General features: G+C 44.3%; 1 protein-coding gene across 1 annotated transcript in view; it reads right to left on the bottom strand.

Moving 5' to 3' along the window:
* The window catches only part of si:dkey-89b17.4 (zinc finger protein 850), a 31803-nt gene that overhangs the window by 13189 nt on the left and 4421 nt on the right, over nucleotides 1-14193 (bottom strand). The window contains exons 2-4 of the mRNA XM_067570834.1: nucleotides 5687-8441; nucleotides 4101-5210; nucleotides 2075-2937 (exon numbers count right to left, since the gene is read on the bottom strand). Of these exons, the coding sequence (XP_067426935.1) occupies nucleotides 2075-2937; nucleotides 4101-5210; nucleotides 5687-8217 (4504 nt within the window). The 5' untranslated portion in view covers nucleotides 8218-8441. The remainder of the gene's footprint in view (nucleotides 1-2074; nucleotides 2938-4100; nucleotides 5211-5686; nucleotides 8442-14193) is intronic.

The following is a 14193-nucleotide window of genomic DNA, read 5'->3' as shown; positions in this document are numbered from 1 at the left end:
TCATTTGAATATCTTTGGGTTTTAGAAGGTTTAGAAGCTCTTCAATCATAAAATAATCCACAGATTAATCCATAATGAAATTATTAGTTTCTGCCCTAAAAACTAGTTTGAAAAACAATCCCAACTCACTTTATTAGCTTTTTCCATACACTGATAAAGAGTGTAACATGTTTGAAAGCTCTGGAAAAGGACAGTAAGTGGACCTTGATTTGAGGTTGTTTGTCCTCCATGTGACAAAACGACACAACAAACTGTTTAAAGGAAAACAATAAATACTCGTATTTGAGAGGCTGGAACTGAGAAACGTTTGGCATTTTTTCTTGAAAAATTCATTTGAACTGTTTGTTAATCATCTGAATGTTTTTTCTGTTGATTGATAAATGGTTTCTGCTGTAAATGGAACCTAAAAACAAAACAGAAAAAGGTGCTGATGTCACTCAGCAGTGTAGCACGATGAGCAAGATTTGACGTTGTTTGAAACACTGGAGCGACAACCAGTCACACATGTTCTGATCCCCTCGTTTTAACTCCATTAAACTATGTGAAAGCTAAATGTGGGAAAAGCTGTCAACGAATAACAAATTCTCTACGGCAGAACTTAAACAAGCCGCTGGAAGAAGCAAAACAATGCACAGCACTACCTCTGTTATACAGGCAACGACCAACTGTCCAATCAGAGCAGGGGATGTAGTAAGACATTTACCTGGTGGCCTAATGGTTACAGCGCATAACCACAACATCTATAGTTCCTCTCCTGGCCCTCTCACCCAACACTTCCTGTCTCCACACTGTCTGTCAGGCAAAAAGCCTGAAAAATAATCTTTAAAGAAACTATAAAATACATTTAATGCTAAACTTGCTCACAAACGTCAGGCCTCAAGAAGCTGCTGCTGCTGAATCTGTACGTGTGAACGAGATGTCAGGAAGTCTTTGTTTGGGAAGCTACAAGCTCATCTTTGTGCTGCAAGACACACACACACACACACACTCACACACACACACACACACACACACACATTAAAACCAGACCCTCCGAGACTGAAGTGTCCCGTCTTCAGTCCTTAAAAGCTCCCAGAAGTCGCTGCCGTCTCTCGTCAAACCGTTAAGGTACAAAAAAGGAAAAACAAACCAAACTCTCCTGCACCTATATGTTGGTCACACTTAAATAAAAACAGTTTGAACTTTGTTTAGACTGAATCAGTCAGAATATGGTTTAAAAACATTGTGACAAAGGCCACGAGAAACAATTTCATCAAGACAAAACTCCCTATAAACAGTCAGAAATGGGATGAGGGCGGAAAACGGAGAAACCAACTGCAACACTGGACCAATCAACTCCTGGGACTGAAATGGACAAGATGGCTCATTACTCGAAAACAAGCATTAGACTTCCTCACTTCTTCATGTGGACCCTCACAGCAGCTGTCAGTCAAGTCACTACCACAGGACTCATCAGTCTTTACGAGCTGGGCTTTGTCTCTTATTAACTGTCTGGTTACAGCTGCGTGAGGCCCTGCCACCCAATTTCTCATCAATGTTCAAGATCGAGAAAGGTTCAAGAACCTCAGCTTTATAGGGCAACATGCAGTGGGGAGTAAGGCAGGTGTAGCAGTAGTGAAGTCCATGCAGCTTATAAAAAACTACATCATGTCTGTCTACAGTCCATGTCTGCCTGTCAGTCAGTGTGTTGGGCAGTAAAGCAGCTCTACAACCAGGCCTGGTGGGATCGACTGTGAAGGAAGCGTCCGCTCAGGACAGATTAGGACAGACGTGGAGGTGTGTGAGCGACGCAGTGTGTGTGCACGTACTCCTTTCTCAGTCCTCTCAGTGTGTGTGCAGCGTCCATTTTGTATTCTCCCTCCTGCTTTCAGTGTATGCGCAGTCATGCAGTCCTGTCCGTCACACACACTACAGCCACACATGGAAAATGAGGAAGAGGAGGGTGAGCAGGAGGAAGAGCTACGATTTGGCACCTCCAGAAACCTTGGCATGTGACTGGCTCCCCACCTCCCCCTGTCTGGCACAACCCCCCTCCCTCATCCCTTAGCTTATATGAATGGGCCGCCGGGCATACCCAGGAAGTTGGGCGCACCCATGGCCATGGGAGGGGGCGCCGTCGAGCTGCTCCAGTGCACCTTCATGTGGTGCCTCAGGTTGGACTTGGAGGAGAAGCGCTTGTCACACTGCTGGCAGGAGAACGGCTTCTCCTTGGTGTGGATGCGGCGGTGGCAGATGAGTTGGGTTGAGACACGGAACGACTTGCCGCAGTCGGGGCACTGGTAGCGTTTGGGCTCGGTGTGGATCCGCCGATGGTTCTTTAGTGACATCAGGTTGGGGAACTCCTTCTGGCAGGAGTTGCAGAAGTAGGTCCCGGTCTTGTGGCTGTTTTTGTGGTTGAGCAGGGAGCTGGCGTGGCGGTAAGACCGCCCACACTGGTCACAGACATGGGATTTGAGGACCTCACTGTTGCCCCCACGGCTGCGGGCTCTGGCCATGCTGTTGGGGTTGAGTCCTTGCTCTTGCATCAAGGTGTGGTCCAGGCCTGACCCCCAGCCCAGCTCCTGGGAGCCCCCCGGTCGGGGCTGCTGGGATCTGGGCTGGCGAGGCTGTGGTGCCTGGCCGTGGGTGATCTCCATGTGGAGCCTGAAGCTGGCCTGCGTGGGGAAGGCGCGCTGGCAGGACCGGCAGGTCAGCTCCCGCTGCTTCTGGTGGACGCGTCGGTGGTTGTAGAGCTGGGAGGAAACACGGAAGGCTTTGCCGCAGTCGTGGCAACGGTGGCGCCGCGTCTCAGAGTGGATACGGCGGTGGTTCTTCAGGGCAAGCAGGTTGGAGTAGGTCTTGAGGCACACAGCGCAGTGGTAGATGCCGACGGTGTGGGTGTTCTTGTGGTTGAGGAGGGAGCTGGCATGGCGGTAGGAGCGGCCGCACTGATCACATCTGTGCAGAGACAAACAAGGAAAAACGACGGGGAGGAAAAGGGGATGGGAGGAGGAACAGAAGGAAAGAAAAGGGGAGATTAGTAACTGAAGATGGTAGTTTGTTTTCACTGTTCTAGCCAAGTGAATCTCAGCTACTGGTTACCACTTTCTTTGATATATTGAAATATCTTAAACTACTCATCATCTAAAATTTTGCACATACAGGTATATGATCTGAAATCCGGCTCAAAGGTTTTTAAGAAGATTACTACAAAGTGGTGTACCATTTAAAGCTATGATTTCTAGACAGGTCATAGGGGAGAGGACTGCTGGGTGGGGGAGGGAGGGACATGGGAGAAACTCTGTACAAACAAGTGGGATTCATGTAGGGAACTGGGAGGTATCTGCCGCTCCCTGCACTGCACAAATGGACACAAGCTTCAAACAGCTTCTTTCACATCTGAAAACAATTTCCTTCTGTCACAGCCTTCTTTGTGCGTGATAACTAAATTCTGAATGTAATGATGAAAAATCCATAAACATGCCCAAAGAACGTCTACCAATACATGACTGAAGTTTCTTGTAGTTCCTTAATCTGTTAAGAATAATAACCTCTAGAGATGTGCAGTGCAGCTAGCTCCAAATACTTCATAATCTTCCCTGTGATTTCAGTTTGCCAACACACATCAAAATGCAAGAGCCCCATCACATAACTGCAGTTTCTAGTCTAGTAACTGGCCAGTATCATGATTCTAGAAAAAAAAACAAACAAGACTATAATCAAAATCATAGCAAAGAGCAAGGAACACAAAACATCAATACTTTAAATTTTGCTAATATGCTACATACACAATACTACTTAAAATCAAATCTGTGTCAAAGTTTGCTAAGAAAAGAAAGCATGAAAACAATACATCTAAACATGAAATGTTTGACTGTAGGTAGCCTAAATACTAAAGTGTGTAATATATGCTAACTGAAAGCAAACGGGGTTGACTTATCTGGTCTCTCCACTAATTCAATTTGTCCAAACTTCAGAAAAATCCGAATTCCGGTACGCGTATGGTCCCAAGGAAGCCGGATTGGAGATCATATACCTGTAATAGACATGTAGAGACCTAAATTTATCTTCACTAATTTTTTACAACTTCGAAGAATCACAAACAACTGACGAGAACTCACGTGTACCGACACTCTTCGCCCTCTCCCGTGGGTGCAGTGGCCTTCCTCCTGACTTCCATGCCTACCTGGTTGTCCCCGCAGCGGTGCCTGGCCAGACCGGATCTCCCCTGGAAACTCTTCCCACAGGTGGGACAGCCGAAAGGGGTGGCGCCCTCCTCGTGGACCTTCTGGTGGTTGCGGAGGAACCTGGCCAGCCGGAAGGCTTTCCCACACGTGTGGCAGATGTGCTTCTTCCGTTGCGTGTGGATGCGCATGTGGTTGCGGAGAGCCATGTAGTTGGTGTAGGGCTTGTCACAGAAGTTGCACCGGAAGTTGCCTGTCTTGTGGGTGTGCTTGTGGTTCAGCAAGGAGCTTGCATGCTTGTAGGCACAGCTGCACAGGTCACAGGCATATGGTCTCTCGTCAGAGTCCAGGTCCACGGAGCTTCTCTCCATGCTGATGTTGGTGGAGCTGTTGGCAGACGAGGAAGAAGGCAGGTGCTGGGCTGGGCAGTCGTGGGCAGCAAGCTCATCAGCCGTGGCAAAGCCTTCACAGCAGCCATCGCACTCAAAATCCATCTGGGCCCCAGGACCCTGTGGGCCTTTGCACAGGCCGGCTGTAGTGTGGGTAGCTAGCTGCCTCTGAGTGCGGAAGCCTTTGCCACACTCTTGGCAGTTGTGCTTCTTCTGAGCGAAGTGGAGGCGTAGGTGGTTTTTCATAGCCAGTCTGTTGGGGTATGTAGAGTTGCAAACATTGCAGTGGTACTCCCCAATTTTGTGGAGGTTCTTGTGATTGGCCAGGCTGCCTGCATGGCGGTATGTCTTTCCACATTCTTCACAGGCAAAAGGACGCCGCCCAGTTTCAGCTGGGTCAAACTTCTGTGGCCTGGAAGTTCCAGCTGAAGAGTAGGGCTTTTTGAACCCCTGATGGCTGTATTTAACACCCATTACTTGACCCTTCGAAGACTCTCCTCTCATAGTCTGCATTTGAGACGGGCCAGGCTGCTGGAAGCGGGAACCATTGGGACCAGTTCGAACAAGGCCTTTGGCCCGGTGCTCTTCATGGAGACGGAGGTGGTTAATCAGCTGTTTTTGGATCTTGAAGGCCTTGCCGCATTCTTCACACTTGTGCCTGCAACAGGGATGGACAGAGATCAAGAAAACACCATAGAATTTCCTTACATACATTAAATTCAACTCCAAACAACATCAAAACTGTGGTAGTTTAGTTTATTGTTTGCCAACAAACTGACTCATGAAAGTTAATCTGAACATTTGTCTTCTTCAGCAAACAAATAATACTAAATCTCATAAGCCATCTGCCTGCATATTGGACTCTAAAATCATGCATCAATAATTAAGAATTAGGAACCTTAAAAGCTAGATGAAATAAACTCCACATTTAAATATGCATTTCTTCTTTAAACATAAACTTTAGCAGTCGAGCTAAAAGCAAAGTGAGGCAGCAGTTGTGCTTTGTAACAGTGTCCACAATAGCAATTTTTTTTGGACCAGTCCTATGACCTCAACATCCTTTTACATATGTGTAAAATGTAGCATCACCTGTAAAATACTGACATCTGCTAAAAACAAAAATCAGGGACCTACCTCTTCAAGTCAAAGTGGGTCCTTTGGTGATTCTTGAGAGCCAGCAGATTGTAGTAGCGTTTCTGGCACACCAAGCAGCGGAAAACACCAGTCTTATGGGACTTTTTGTGGTTAAGGAGGGAGCAGGGATGTCTGTATCCTCGTCCACATTGGTCACACTTATGGGGTTTGTCACTTTGGTCAACCATTGGCCTCCGTCCATCGCCACCAACATCACGGCTTCCTCCAGCGACTCCACCACCAACGCCATCTCCTCCAGACATCCCTTTGGCTCCATTCAGGCCCTGCTGCTTGCTCAGTGAGCTGGCCCGATTCTTACCAGGGCACAGGTGTGTGATCAGATGGTGACGGTCAGCAAAAAACATGCCACAGTCAACACAAATGTGGTTGCGCCCATCCATCTTGTCATTGCCATTAGCTGAGCTGCCTCCAATACCTGGTTGCTGGCCATCTGGCCTCTGGGGGCCATGGACTAGCTGGTGATTCAGGAGGTCCTGCTTCCTGGAGAAGCTCTGCCCACATGTGGAGCAGATCATCCTCCAATCCTGCTCCAGGTTGGAGGGTCCTGCCCCTGTGGGGTTATTGGCGTGGCTACGCAGGTGGCTCCTGAGAGCTCTGAGGCTGGCGTAGTGGTTGCCGCACACCGAGCACTGATATACCTCTCCATCATCCTCATCATCCTTGTCATTGTTCCCCATTCTCTTGCCTCCACTCTGGGAGTACTGTCGTTGGCTGCTGCCTTCCTTTAGGCTACTAGAGCTTCCAGTGGGCAGTGAGGTTCCACTGGAGCTGTGGTAGTTCATGTTCCCTATAAAACCGTTGGACATGTTGCCCTGCTGCTGTTGTGGCTGCTGCTGGCCACGGCGGGGACACATGTGCGACTTGATGCCAGATACATCCCCGTACATCTCACCGCAGTCGGCACACACATGTCTGTCAGCCTGACGGTGAGCAGAGTTGCTCTGGGAAAGTGAGCTGCCGTCAAAGCGGTCGTGGAACTCAAGGGAATCCAACCCGCTGCTGTGGCCGCCATCTGGTACAAAGTGGGCAGCATCACTGAGGTTTCCTGGCAGTGAGTCCAGAGTTAGAGGCTCTGGAGATAGCCAGTCATTGCTGTCATTATTAATAGGCTGGTTGGAGGGACGCCCTTTGTGGCTTCTTAGGTGGCTGTGCAGCGCTGCCAAGTGAGGGTACTGCTTACAGCAGATGGTACACTGGTAGTGGCCCGTCTGATGGCAGCGTTTGTGGTTGACCAGGCTTCCTGCATGTCGGTAGCTTTTGCCGCACTCCCCGCACTTAAAGCGACGCTCTCCATCATCTGGAGAATTGGCCTGGGGCACACGGCCTCCAGGAGAAGACACCGAGCCCTGAGATCCAGAACTTAGTGTGTCTGAGTTGAGGATGGAGCTATCCTGGCCATGGGAGGCAGGGTGGGGATCGTGGGTCAGATAGTGGACTTTCAGGGTCTCCAAGTCTGGGTGTCCTGCCCCACAGTACGCACATGTATAGATGGGATTGTTGACTGGAGGGCCCATTATGGGGTCATAGGGACCTCTTTTGTCACTGGGCAAGGGTGGCAGGGGAAGAGGGTCACCCAGAGCTGGGGTGTACGTTGGGGATCGAACCGCACTCAGATTGTGAGGCATGATTCCTGGGAAACTTCTCGGCAGGCCGAGGGAGGGCGTGGCCGAGTTGTGCAACAGGATGTGCTCCTGGAAGTCAGCCTTACTCGGCAGCGTTACCTGACACAGGTGGCAGAAACAGGCGGCCGTGTTGTCGCTTTGGGATGACTGGGTGCCGCTGCTGCGCTCCGAGTCATGGAGGCTGCTGCTGCTACTGCTGCTGCTCACCATGGATGCCCCTGGAGTCTTGAACTTCGAGTGAGTTCGCTCGTGGCTGTTTAAGGCAGCCAGGTTGCTAAATTGTTTAAAACACACAGAGCACTTAAAAGTTCCTTGTTGGTGACACTTCTTATGGTTCACAAGGCTACCGTGGTGCCGGTAAGTTCTGTCACACTGGTCGCACTTGAATGGTCTGTCCCAAGCGTTGTCGGATTCAGGGGAGCCTTTCTTTCCGTGGTCGTCTGTCTCGTGACTTTGTAGCACACTATGTCCTATACCACTATTATTCAAATGAGAGCGCCCAAACCCGTCTGACAGGTCCTGGGCGAGCCCGTAGTCCCTCTCGTCGTGGACCTCTTCTTCAGGTACTTCTTCACTCTCTTCTTCTGTGTGTGCACTACTGGGGGACAATGTATGGATACGTAGGTGATTCTTCAAAGCTACCGCGTTGGGCAGGGTTCGGGTGCAAACAGGACACTGGAATGAACCCACTTCGTGAGACTTTTTATGATTAGCTAGGCTGGCTGCGTGCTTGTAAATTCGGCCACACTGTTCACACTCAAAACGTCCGTTCTCTTCTTGCTGGTAATGTGCTTTCATATGCTCTAGAAGACTTGGAGTACTCGGGCAAACCATATCACACTCTTTACAGGGGAAACCCTTGGCACGACTCATATCATGCATTGCCATAGTACTCTAAAGCGAATCGTTTGGAAGGAATCACGGTTCACAACAGAGCAATGAACAGTGATGATAGGGAGGTGGGGGAGGAAACAGCGGGGCTTAGCTCTTCAGCTGAGGACGCCAGTGGCGGCAATTTTCTCCCCGAGAGCCCTCAGTGCAGGTCCAGCTGATCGAGGCCCACCCTGGGAGGTGGCGGGCCTGCGGGGGTCACACCAGCCAATGAGGTATCACTGTGGAGACAAGAAGAAGAAAAACAAGAGGGTTACACACAAGACTTTTCAGTGTATGAATTTAAGAAAAACCCAATTATTAGTTACACAGTGGAATATTAACTATTAAAGTAGAGCAGTGACATATACTGTATATACTGACTATTCACATTAATGGTGGGTTTACACTATATTACAATACTTGTCACAGCTTCGTCACATTTACAAATGTGTTTGCAAAAACCACATGGAGTTTAACTCATGTTCACCTCACAGAGTAATTCTCAACTTCTGTACACTTTAAAATATGAAAGATGAACATAATCAATAAGTTTATCAACAGAAAAATGTTGTAGAAACAGATCAATCAATACAGAAATTAATCACTATCTACAGCCCTAAAGAAAGATGTCAAATTTTAGTTATTAATTAAATGTATAAAGGCTCTTATCTCTTTACTCCACTTAAAATTAGATTACTGATAAATCACCCGGGTCAATATTATCGGTTTGTTTATCACAGATATCCATATAGGTATCCTGGTGTCTGCGTATAGCCTATAGGGCCTTTTGATTTCCACGTTGGAAAACACACGGACGAAACCCCAAAATTTGATAATAAAAGTGTAATCAACTGTAACACGCGGAATATCATGGAATTTGCCAAAATGTGGATGCTATTCATACAAATCAGGGTTTTCCATACCATTAAAAGACCATTATGAGACCATTATAAGACCATTATAAGACCAGCACCTGAGCCAAATGAACAGAAAAAAAAACTATGATGAGTCTCTACTGTGTTTCTACTGCTTCTATCTTCTGCTGTCTGTTTTCAGCTCACACACACACACACACACACACACACACACACACACACACACACACACACACACACACTCTCACACACACACACACACAGTGAACCTGCTGAAGTGAAAGATAAAGGTTTTTACTCGAGTCAATGACAACTGCGCTTGTTGTCTGTGGCAAAGAACAAGTGAAAGCAAAACGAAAGCTGTCTGTATGTAACAGTTCAGCTTGGTTTGCCATGAATCTTTAAATGTGGATAACCCCCCCCCCCCCCCCCATGTACACTAAAGACACTTCACTCTTTATATCTATTACTTCTATTTGTGTCTTTATTTGTTTTTGTTTTGTAAATTGTGAACCTGTTAAAAATCCATTATAAGCCTCATTTTACAAATGTTATTTTGTGATTATTATTTTGATGATTACTTCAGGCCACAGCATTTACATCTGTTTCACTTCTTCATGCTAATGTTACAGGAAGTAGTGCAATGTTCTGTTGCATCATTCATAAATTAATTGATATATATTCATTTCATTCGATGTATGATTACATTTATAATATTTCTTATTGATTTGTTGAAATTTTATTCATCCACCACATGATTCAACACTTCTGCTTAAATCATAAAACACAGAAACATTTACAGACGACACTGAATTTGGGAAAAAATGAAACACTGCGTTTATGTTGACTGATAATCAGATATGTTTGAGCTCAGTGAGAAATAGTCTCAATTATGATCAAATCTGTGGAACATGTTTATGGTTAAAAAAATCCTGATAGATTATTTTTTAAATTTAATATCAAAAATCTACTCAAAATTACAGTTAAATGTTGAATTTCAGACATAATGATTACTTTCATTATCTTTATTCTTGATTGTTTTTTTTAAATAATCAATTAAATCATTCAGTCTATAAAATGTCAGGAAACATTTATCAGTTTCTAGATTTAACGTCTTCAAATATCGTGTTTTGTCCGTCCAGCAGTGCAAAACAAAAAGATGATCAGTTTATAAAATCAGTTTAAGAGATGAAGATGATTTTGTTTTACTTAATAAAGAAACTTTTAATTATAATTAAACTGTTGCTAATTAATTTTTTCAGCTCTAAAAGTGAAACCAGACAAGTTTTTCCATGAAAAATGACTCAAAACAATTTAATTACTTAATATATTTGATCAATCTTCCATCAACTGATTGATTATTTCACCTGTAATTTAGTCGTCATGGGTGCTCTGACGTGTCTGCATGTATATTAATAGTGTTTTCACCATTTTAACAGTGTACGAGTGTCACTTTTCCACGACTCCTCATATTTCCTTTGTAAGCGTAAATCCTGAAACCGCCGGCGTGAAGCTGCTGCGTCACAGCTGACGGCTCCGTGTTTCCACAGCCTGCAGGACACACCTTTGTTGACAGTGTAAAGAGGACGAAGCTCGCTGTGAATCCCTCCACAGCCTTCAGAAAACCACTGCAGTATCAACAAACCTCCACCTCCTCCGCTGCTGCCCCCCCCCCACCACCCCTCCCAACACCCTGACGGACAGTTGCAGCTTTAAACTGCACAGCGAGCACTTCACACAGTTTTTATAACTTTTAGGAGAAAATGAAGGCAGAAACAAATACAAGTATTATAAATATTGGTGTAATGATTCTTCTAATCTACAGTTTGGTTAATGAGGGGATAATTAAACCAACTACAACTGGAGAATGTCAATAATGTTAATAAATTAAGTGAGTAAACAAAAGTAAATTAAGGACCAGTCTACATATTAACGATGGAACCAGGTCTCCGTTACTCCTCGAATTAACAGATTTGTCCTTTAAACCCTGTTATAACTTTATTATATTTATTATATTATTTCAATCTGTGACTGGGAGAAAATTAATCAGCAACTATTTTTGGTAAGTCAATAATTGTTTTAGTCATTTTTGCTAGTTGCAGCTTCTCAACTGTGATGATATGAAGCTTTTCTCAGTAAATATCTTTATATATATCTGAATATCTTTGGGTTTTGGACTGTTGACCAGATAAGACATCTGAAGACGTCACTGTGGTCTCAATGAAACTGTGACGGGCATTTTTTTTTTATTATTTTCTGCTATTTTATAGACAAAACAATTCATTGATTAATGAAAATAATCACAAGTTGCAACCATAAAGAAAAGTAAAGTATTAAAAGCCCATAAAATAATCATTATATATTCACTTTAACAGAAGCTGATCAGATTACTTGTTTGATGTGTCAGTTTCCAAGTAAACATGCTGAATATTATCTGGTTCTTTGTCTTATTTACAGAAATCATTAATGGGAAACTGAATATCTTTGACATCCAGAAAGTTTTATTTTTCACCATTTTCTGACATAAAACTAATTAATAAACTAATATTGGTTTGCAGTGTCAGAACAACATTTAATAATAAAATAATTAATAATAATAAAAACAACCACAATCAGCACAAACATGATCAGAACCAAAAGAGTCACGAGGTTCAGTTTGATCTTTGACATCGTTGTTTCTAATTAATATCCAGAGTTTTCACGGCTGTTCAATTAAAAAACAAGATTCTGTAGGAAAGTGTTTTATATTTGTCAAAAGCAAATTGACAGAAGAATTGAAAAGGCAGGTGTGTGTGTGTGTGTGTGTGTGTGTGTGTGTGTGTGTGTGTGTGTAATATTGACACATCGCTGTTTGTTTCTGACATCATGTGACGCTGTGAGGAAGCGTCGCTGCACCTGCCGACATGCATTCATGTTAAAACTCTTCGATGCTCCACAGTGTGCAGTTTTAAAAACATTAAAGATGCACCGGAGTTAGCTCGAAGCTAATTTACATCCCCACAATCAAAACATACAAACAGCACAACAACAAACAGTACAAAACAAAAAAAAACACACAAACATACAAAACACAAAGCTACAGACAGCAGCACATCACATACACCCACTGTGTCAACTAGAAATGAATAATGTAAACTAGACTCAGTGGTCACACAGCTGATTGGTCTTTAGTAGACTTTATAATTTGGTTTTTAATATATTGATTGAACTGCAGTTCTTCATATCATCAGCTACGTTCACACAGAAAGCTGATGTCCAGATGCAGTGAGATGAAATCTATAGAGGAGAATCTGGAGGATCTAATAGAACAACACAAAGTCACATAGTGGAGGAGGACAAACCATTTAACATTTATAAACTAGGCACTAATCTGAGAATAATCTAACATTGTCAAAGCTCAGTAACTTGTATTTCTCCAGAATGCTACAGTGATGGAAACACATTGAGTTTTTATAGTTTGTTTCTCCAGCCGCCCCCAACATGTGATCAATAAGACATATGGGAAAGAATCATAGCTGCACAAATATTTGTACTTTATGTACAAATATTTAGTTGTACTTTATGGTTTTAACATGTTTCTTCTTCAATAATTGCGTTATTTTATTGGCTGGGCAATCAATCAAATCCCATTTTCAATTATTGAAATTATTGTGCCGTTTCGCAGCGGGGCTGTGGTTTGGTCTTGTTATGAATCCGTCATGTGACAGCTCACTGAGAGACGGAGAGAGCGTCGCTCTTCCTCACAACATGAATGTGTCTGAATTTAACAGACAGTCAAATGTTCAGCAGTGGAAACTGACTGATTTAGACATCTACAGGCTACTGTTTTAGTTTCACTTTGGATGCTATTATTTTAGATACCAGGACGCTTCGCTCCGTGTGGTCGGTGTTCTCCAGGTAGTAAAGTCTACCTGTGATTACAGGAAGCAGGTTTCTCGAGGAGGAAGCGACTGTAACCTGGTGACTCAGGTGCATAAACACACTGCAGGATAATACAGCCGAACACAGCAGCTCCTCCACGGACTGTTTCACCCTGACGGTCCCGGTGTTTCCTCCGCAGGCTGCACTTCACTCAGCTGCTTCTTCCCACTTTAACCTGAATAACGAACCGGGGCTCGGTGCTCCGGTTGGATCCACATGGAGAGCCGAGGCTAACGTTAGCTGTGAGGCTAGCGGAGCGTTAGCCGCAGCATGACCGGAGGGAAGCACAGCCAGCTAGCCTCCGCTAGAAGAAGCAGCGGGTCTGACGGGCGGCTGAGTGAAGTGCAGCCTGCGGAGGAAACACCGGGACCATCAGGGTGAAACAGTCCGTGGAGGGAAACACAGTCAGGCGGCGGAGGAGAAGGCGACATATCGGCCTCTCATAATCGGCAGAAAACGTTCATTTCGGCCGACACCGATGACGTGCCGATCATATCATGCATCCCTAATTCAAATATATATATGCATATTTTATTATTTATGTGATTTATTTGTCATTTTTTACTTTTTGTTTTTCAGTTCAATTATAAAGTTCAAGGAGATCCACTCTTAAAAAGACAAGTTTTTTAAAAAAGATCAATAAATGCATGATGTTACTAAGGTCAGTGAGTAATCGTGTTAAATAACTGATCTCAATATTGACCAAAATAATCCTGATTATGAATTTTGCCATATTCATCAGGGTTTTCCTGGATGTTACTGAGACAAAGGTGTTAAAGGCTGGAGAGCACAGTCGAGCACCTTTAAAGTGAAAAAAATAAATCACCATTTAACAGACAAAAGTGTTCAGAGGGATTCAACTTTATACCAAGAAGATGAAAAATAAAGGTTGTGATAAATGACAGTGTTGATGTTTGTAGGTCTGGGACGATTTAATACTATCATGATACTTTGGTGCCAATTCGATTCAGAATCGATTCAAAACTGATTCTCGATTAAAATAGTTTCCTCTTCTCTATTCATTCAGTCTCTTAATGAATTAATTAATGTGAAGCATCTCACAGTCTCCTGCCTGTATGTATGACAAACTGAGGGGGGAGGGGTGCTCTGCTGTGTTATTAACATCATGTCTCCAGCAGTAAAGAGCAGCCTCTCTGCTCCGCTGTGTTATTAACATCATGTCTCCAGCAGTGGA

The sequence above is a fragment of the Thunnus thynnus genome, chromosome 17 (genome assembly GCF_963924715.1).
Source record: "Thunnus thynnus chromosome 17, fThuThy2.1, whole genome shotgun sequence".
Taxonomy (NCBI): domain Eukaryota; kingdom Metazoa; phylum Chordata; class Actinopteri; order Scombriformes; family Scombridae; genus Thunnus; species Thunnus thynnus.
This window is presented reverse-complemented; position numbering and strand designations above follow the sequence as displayed.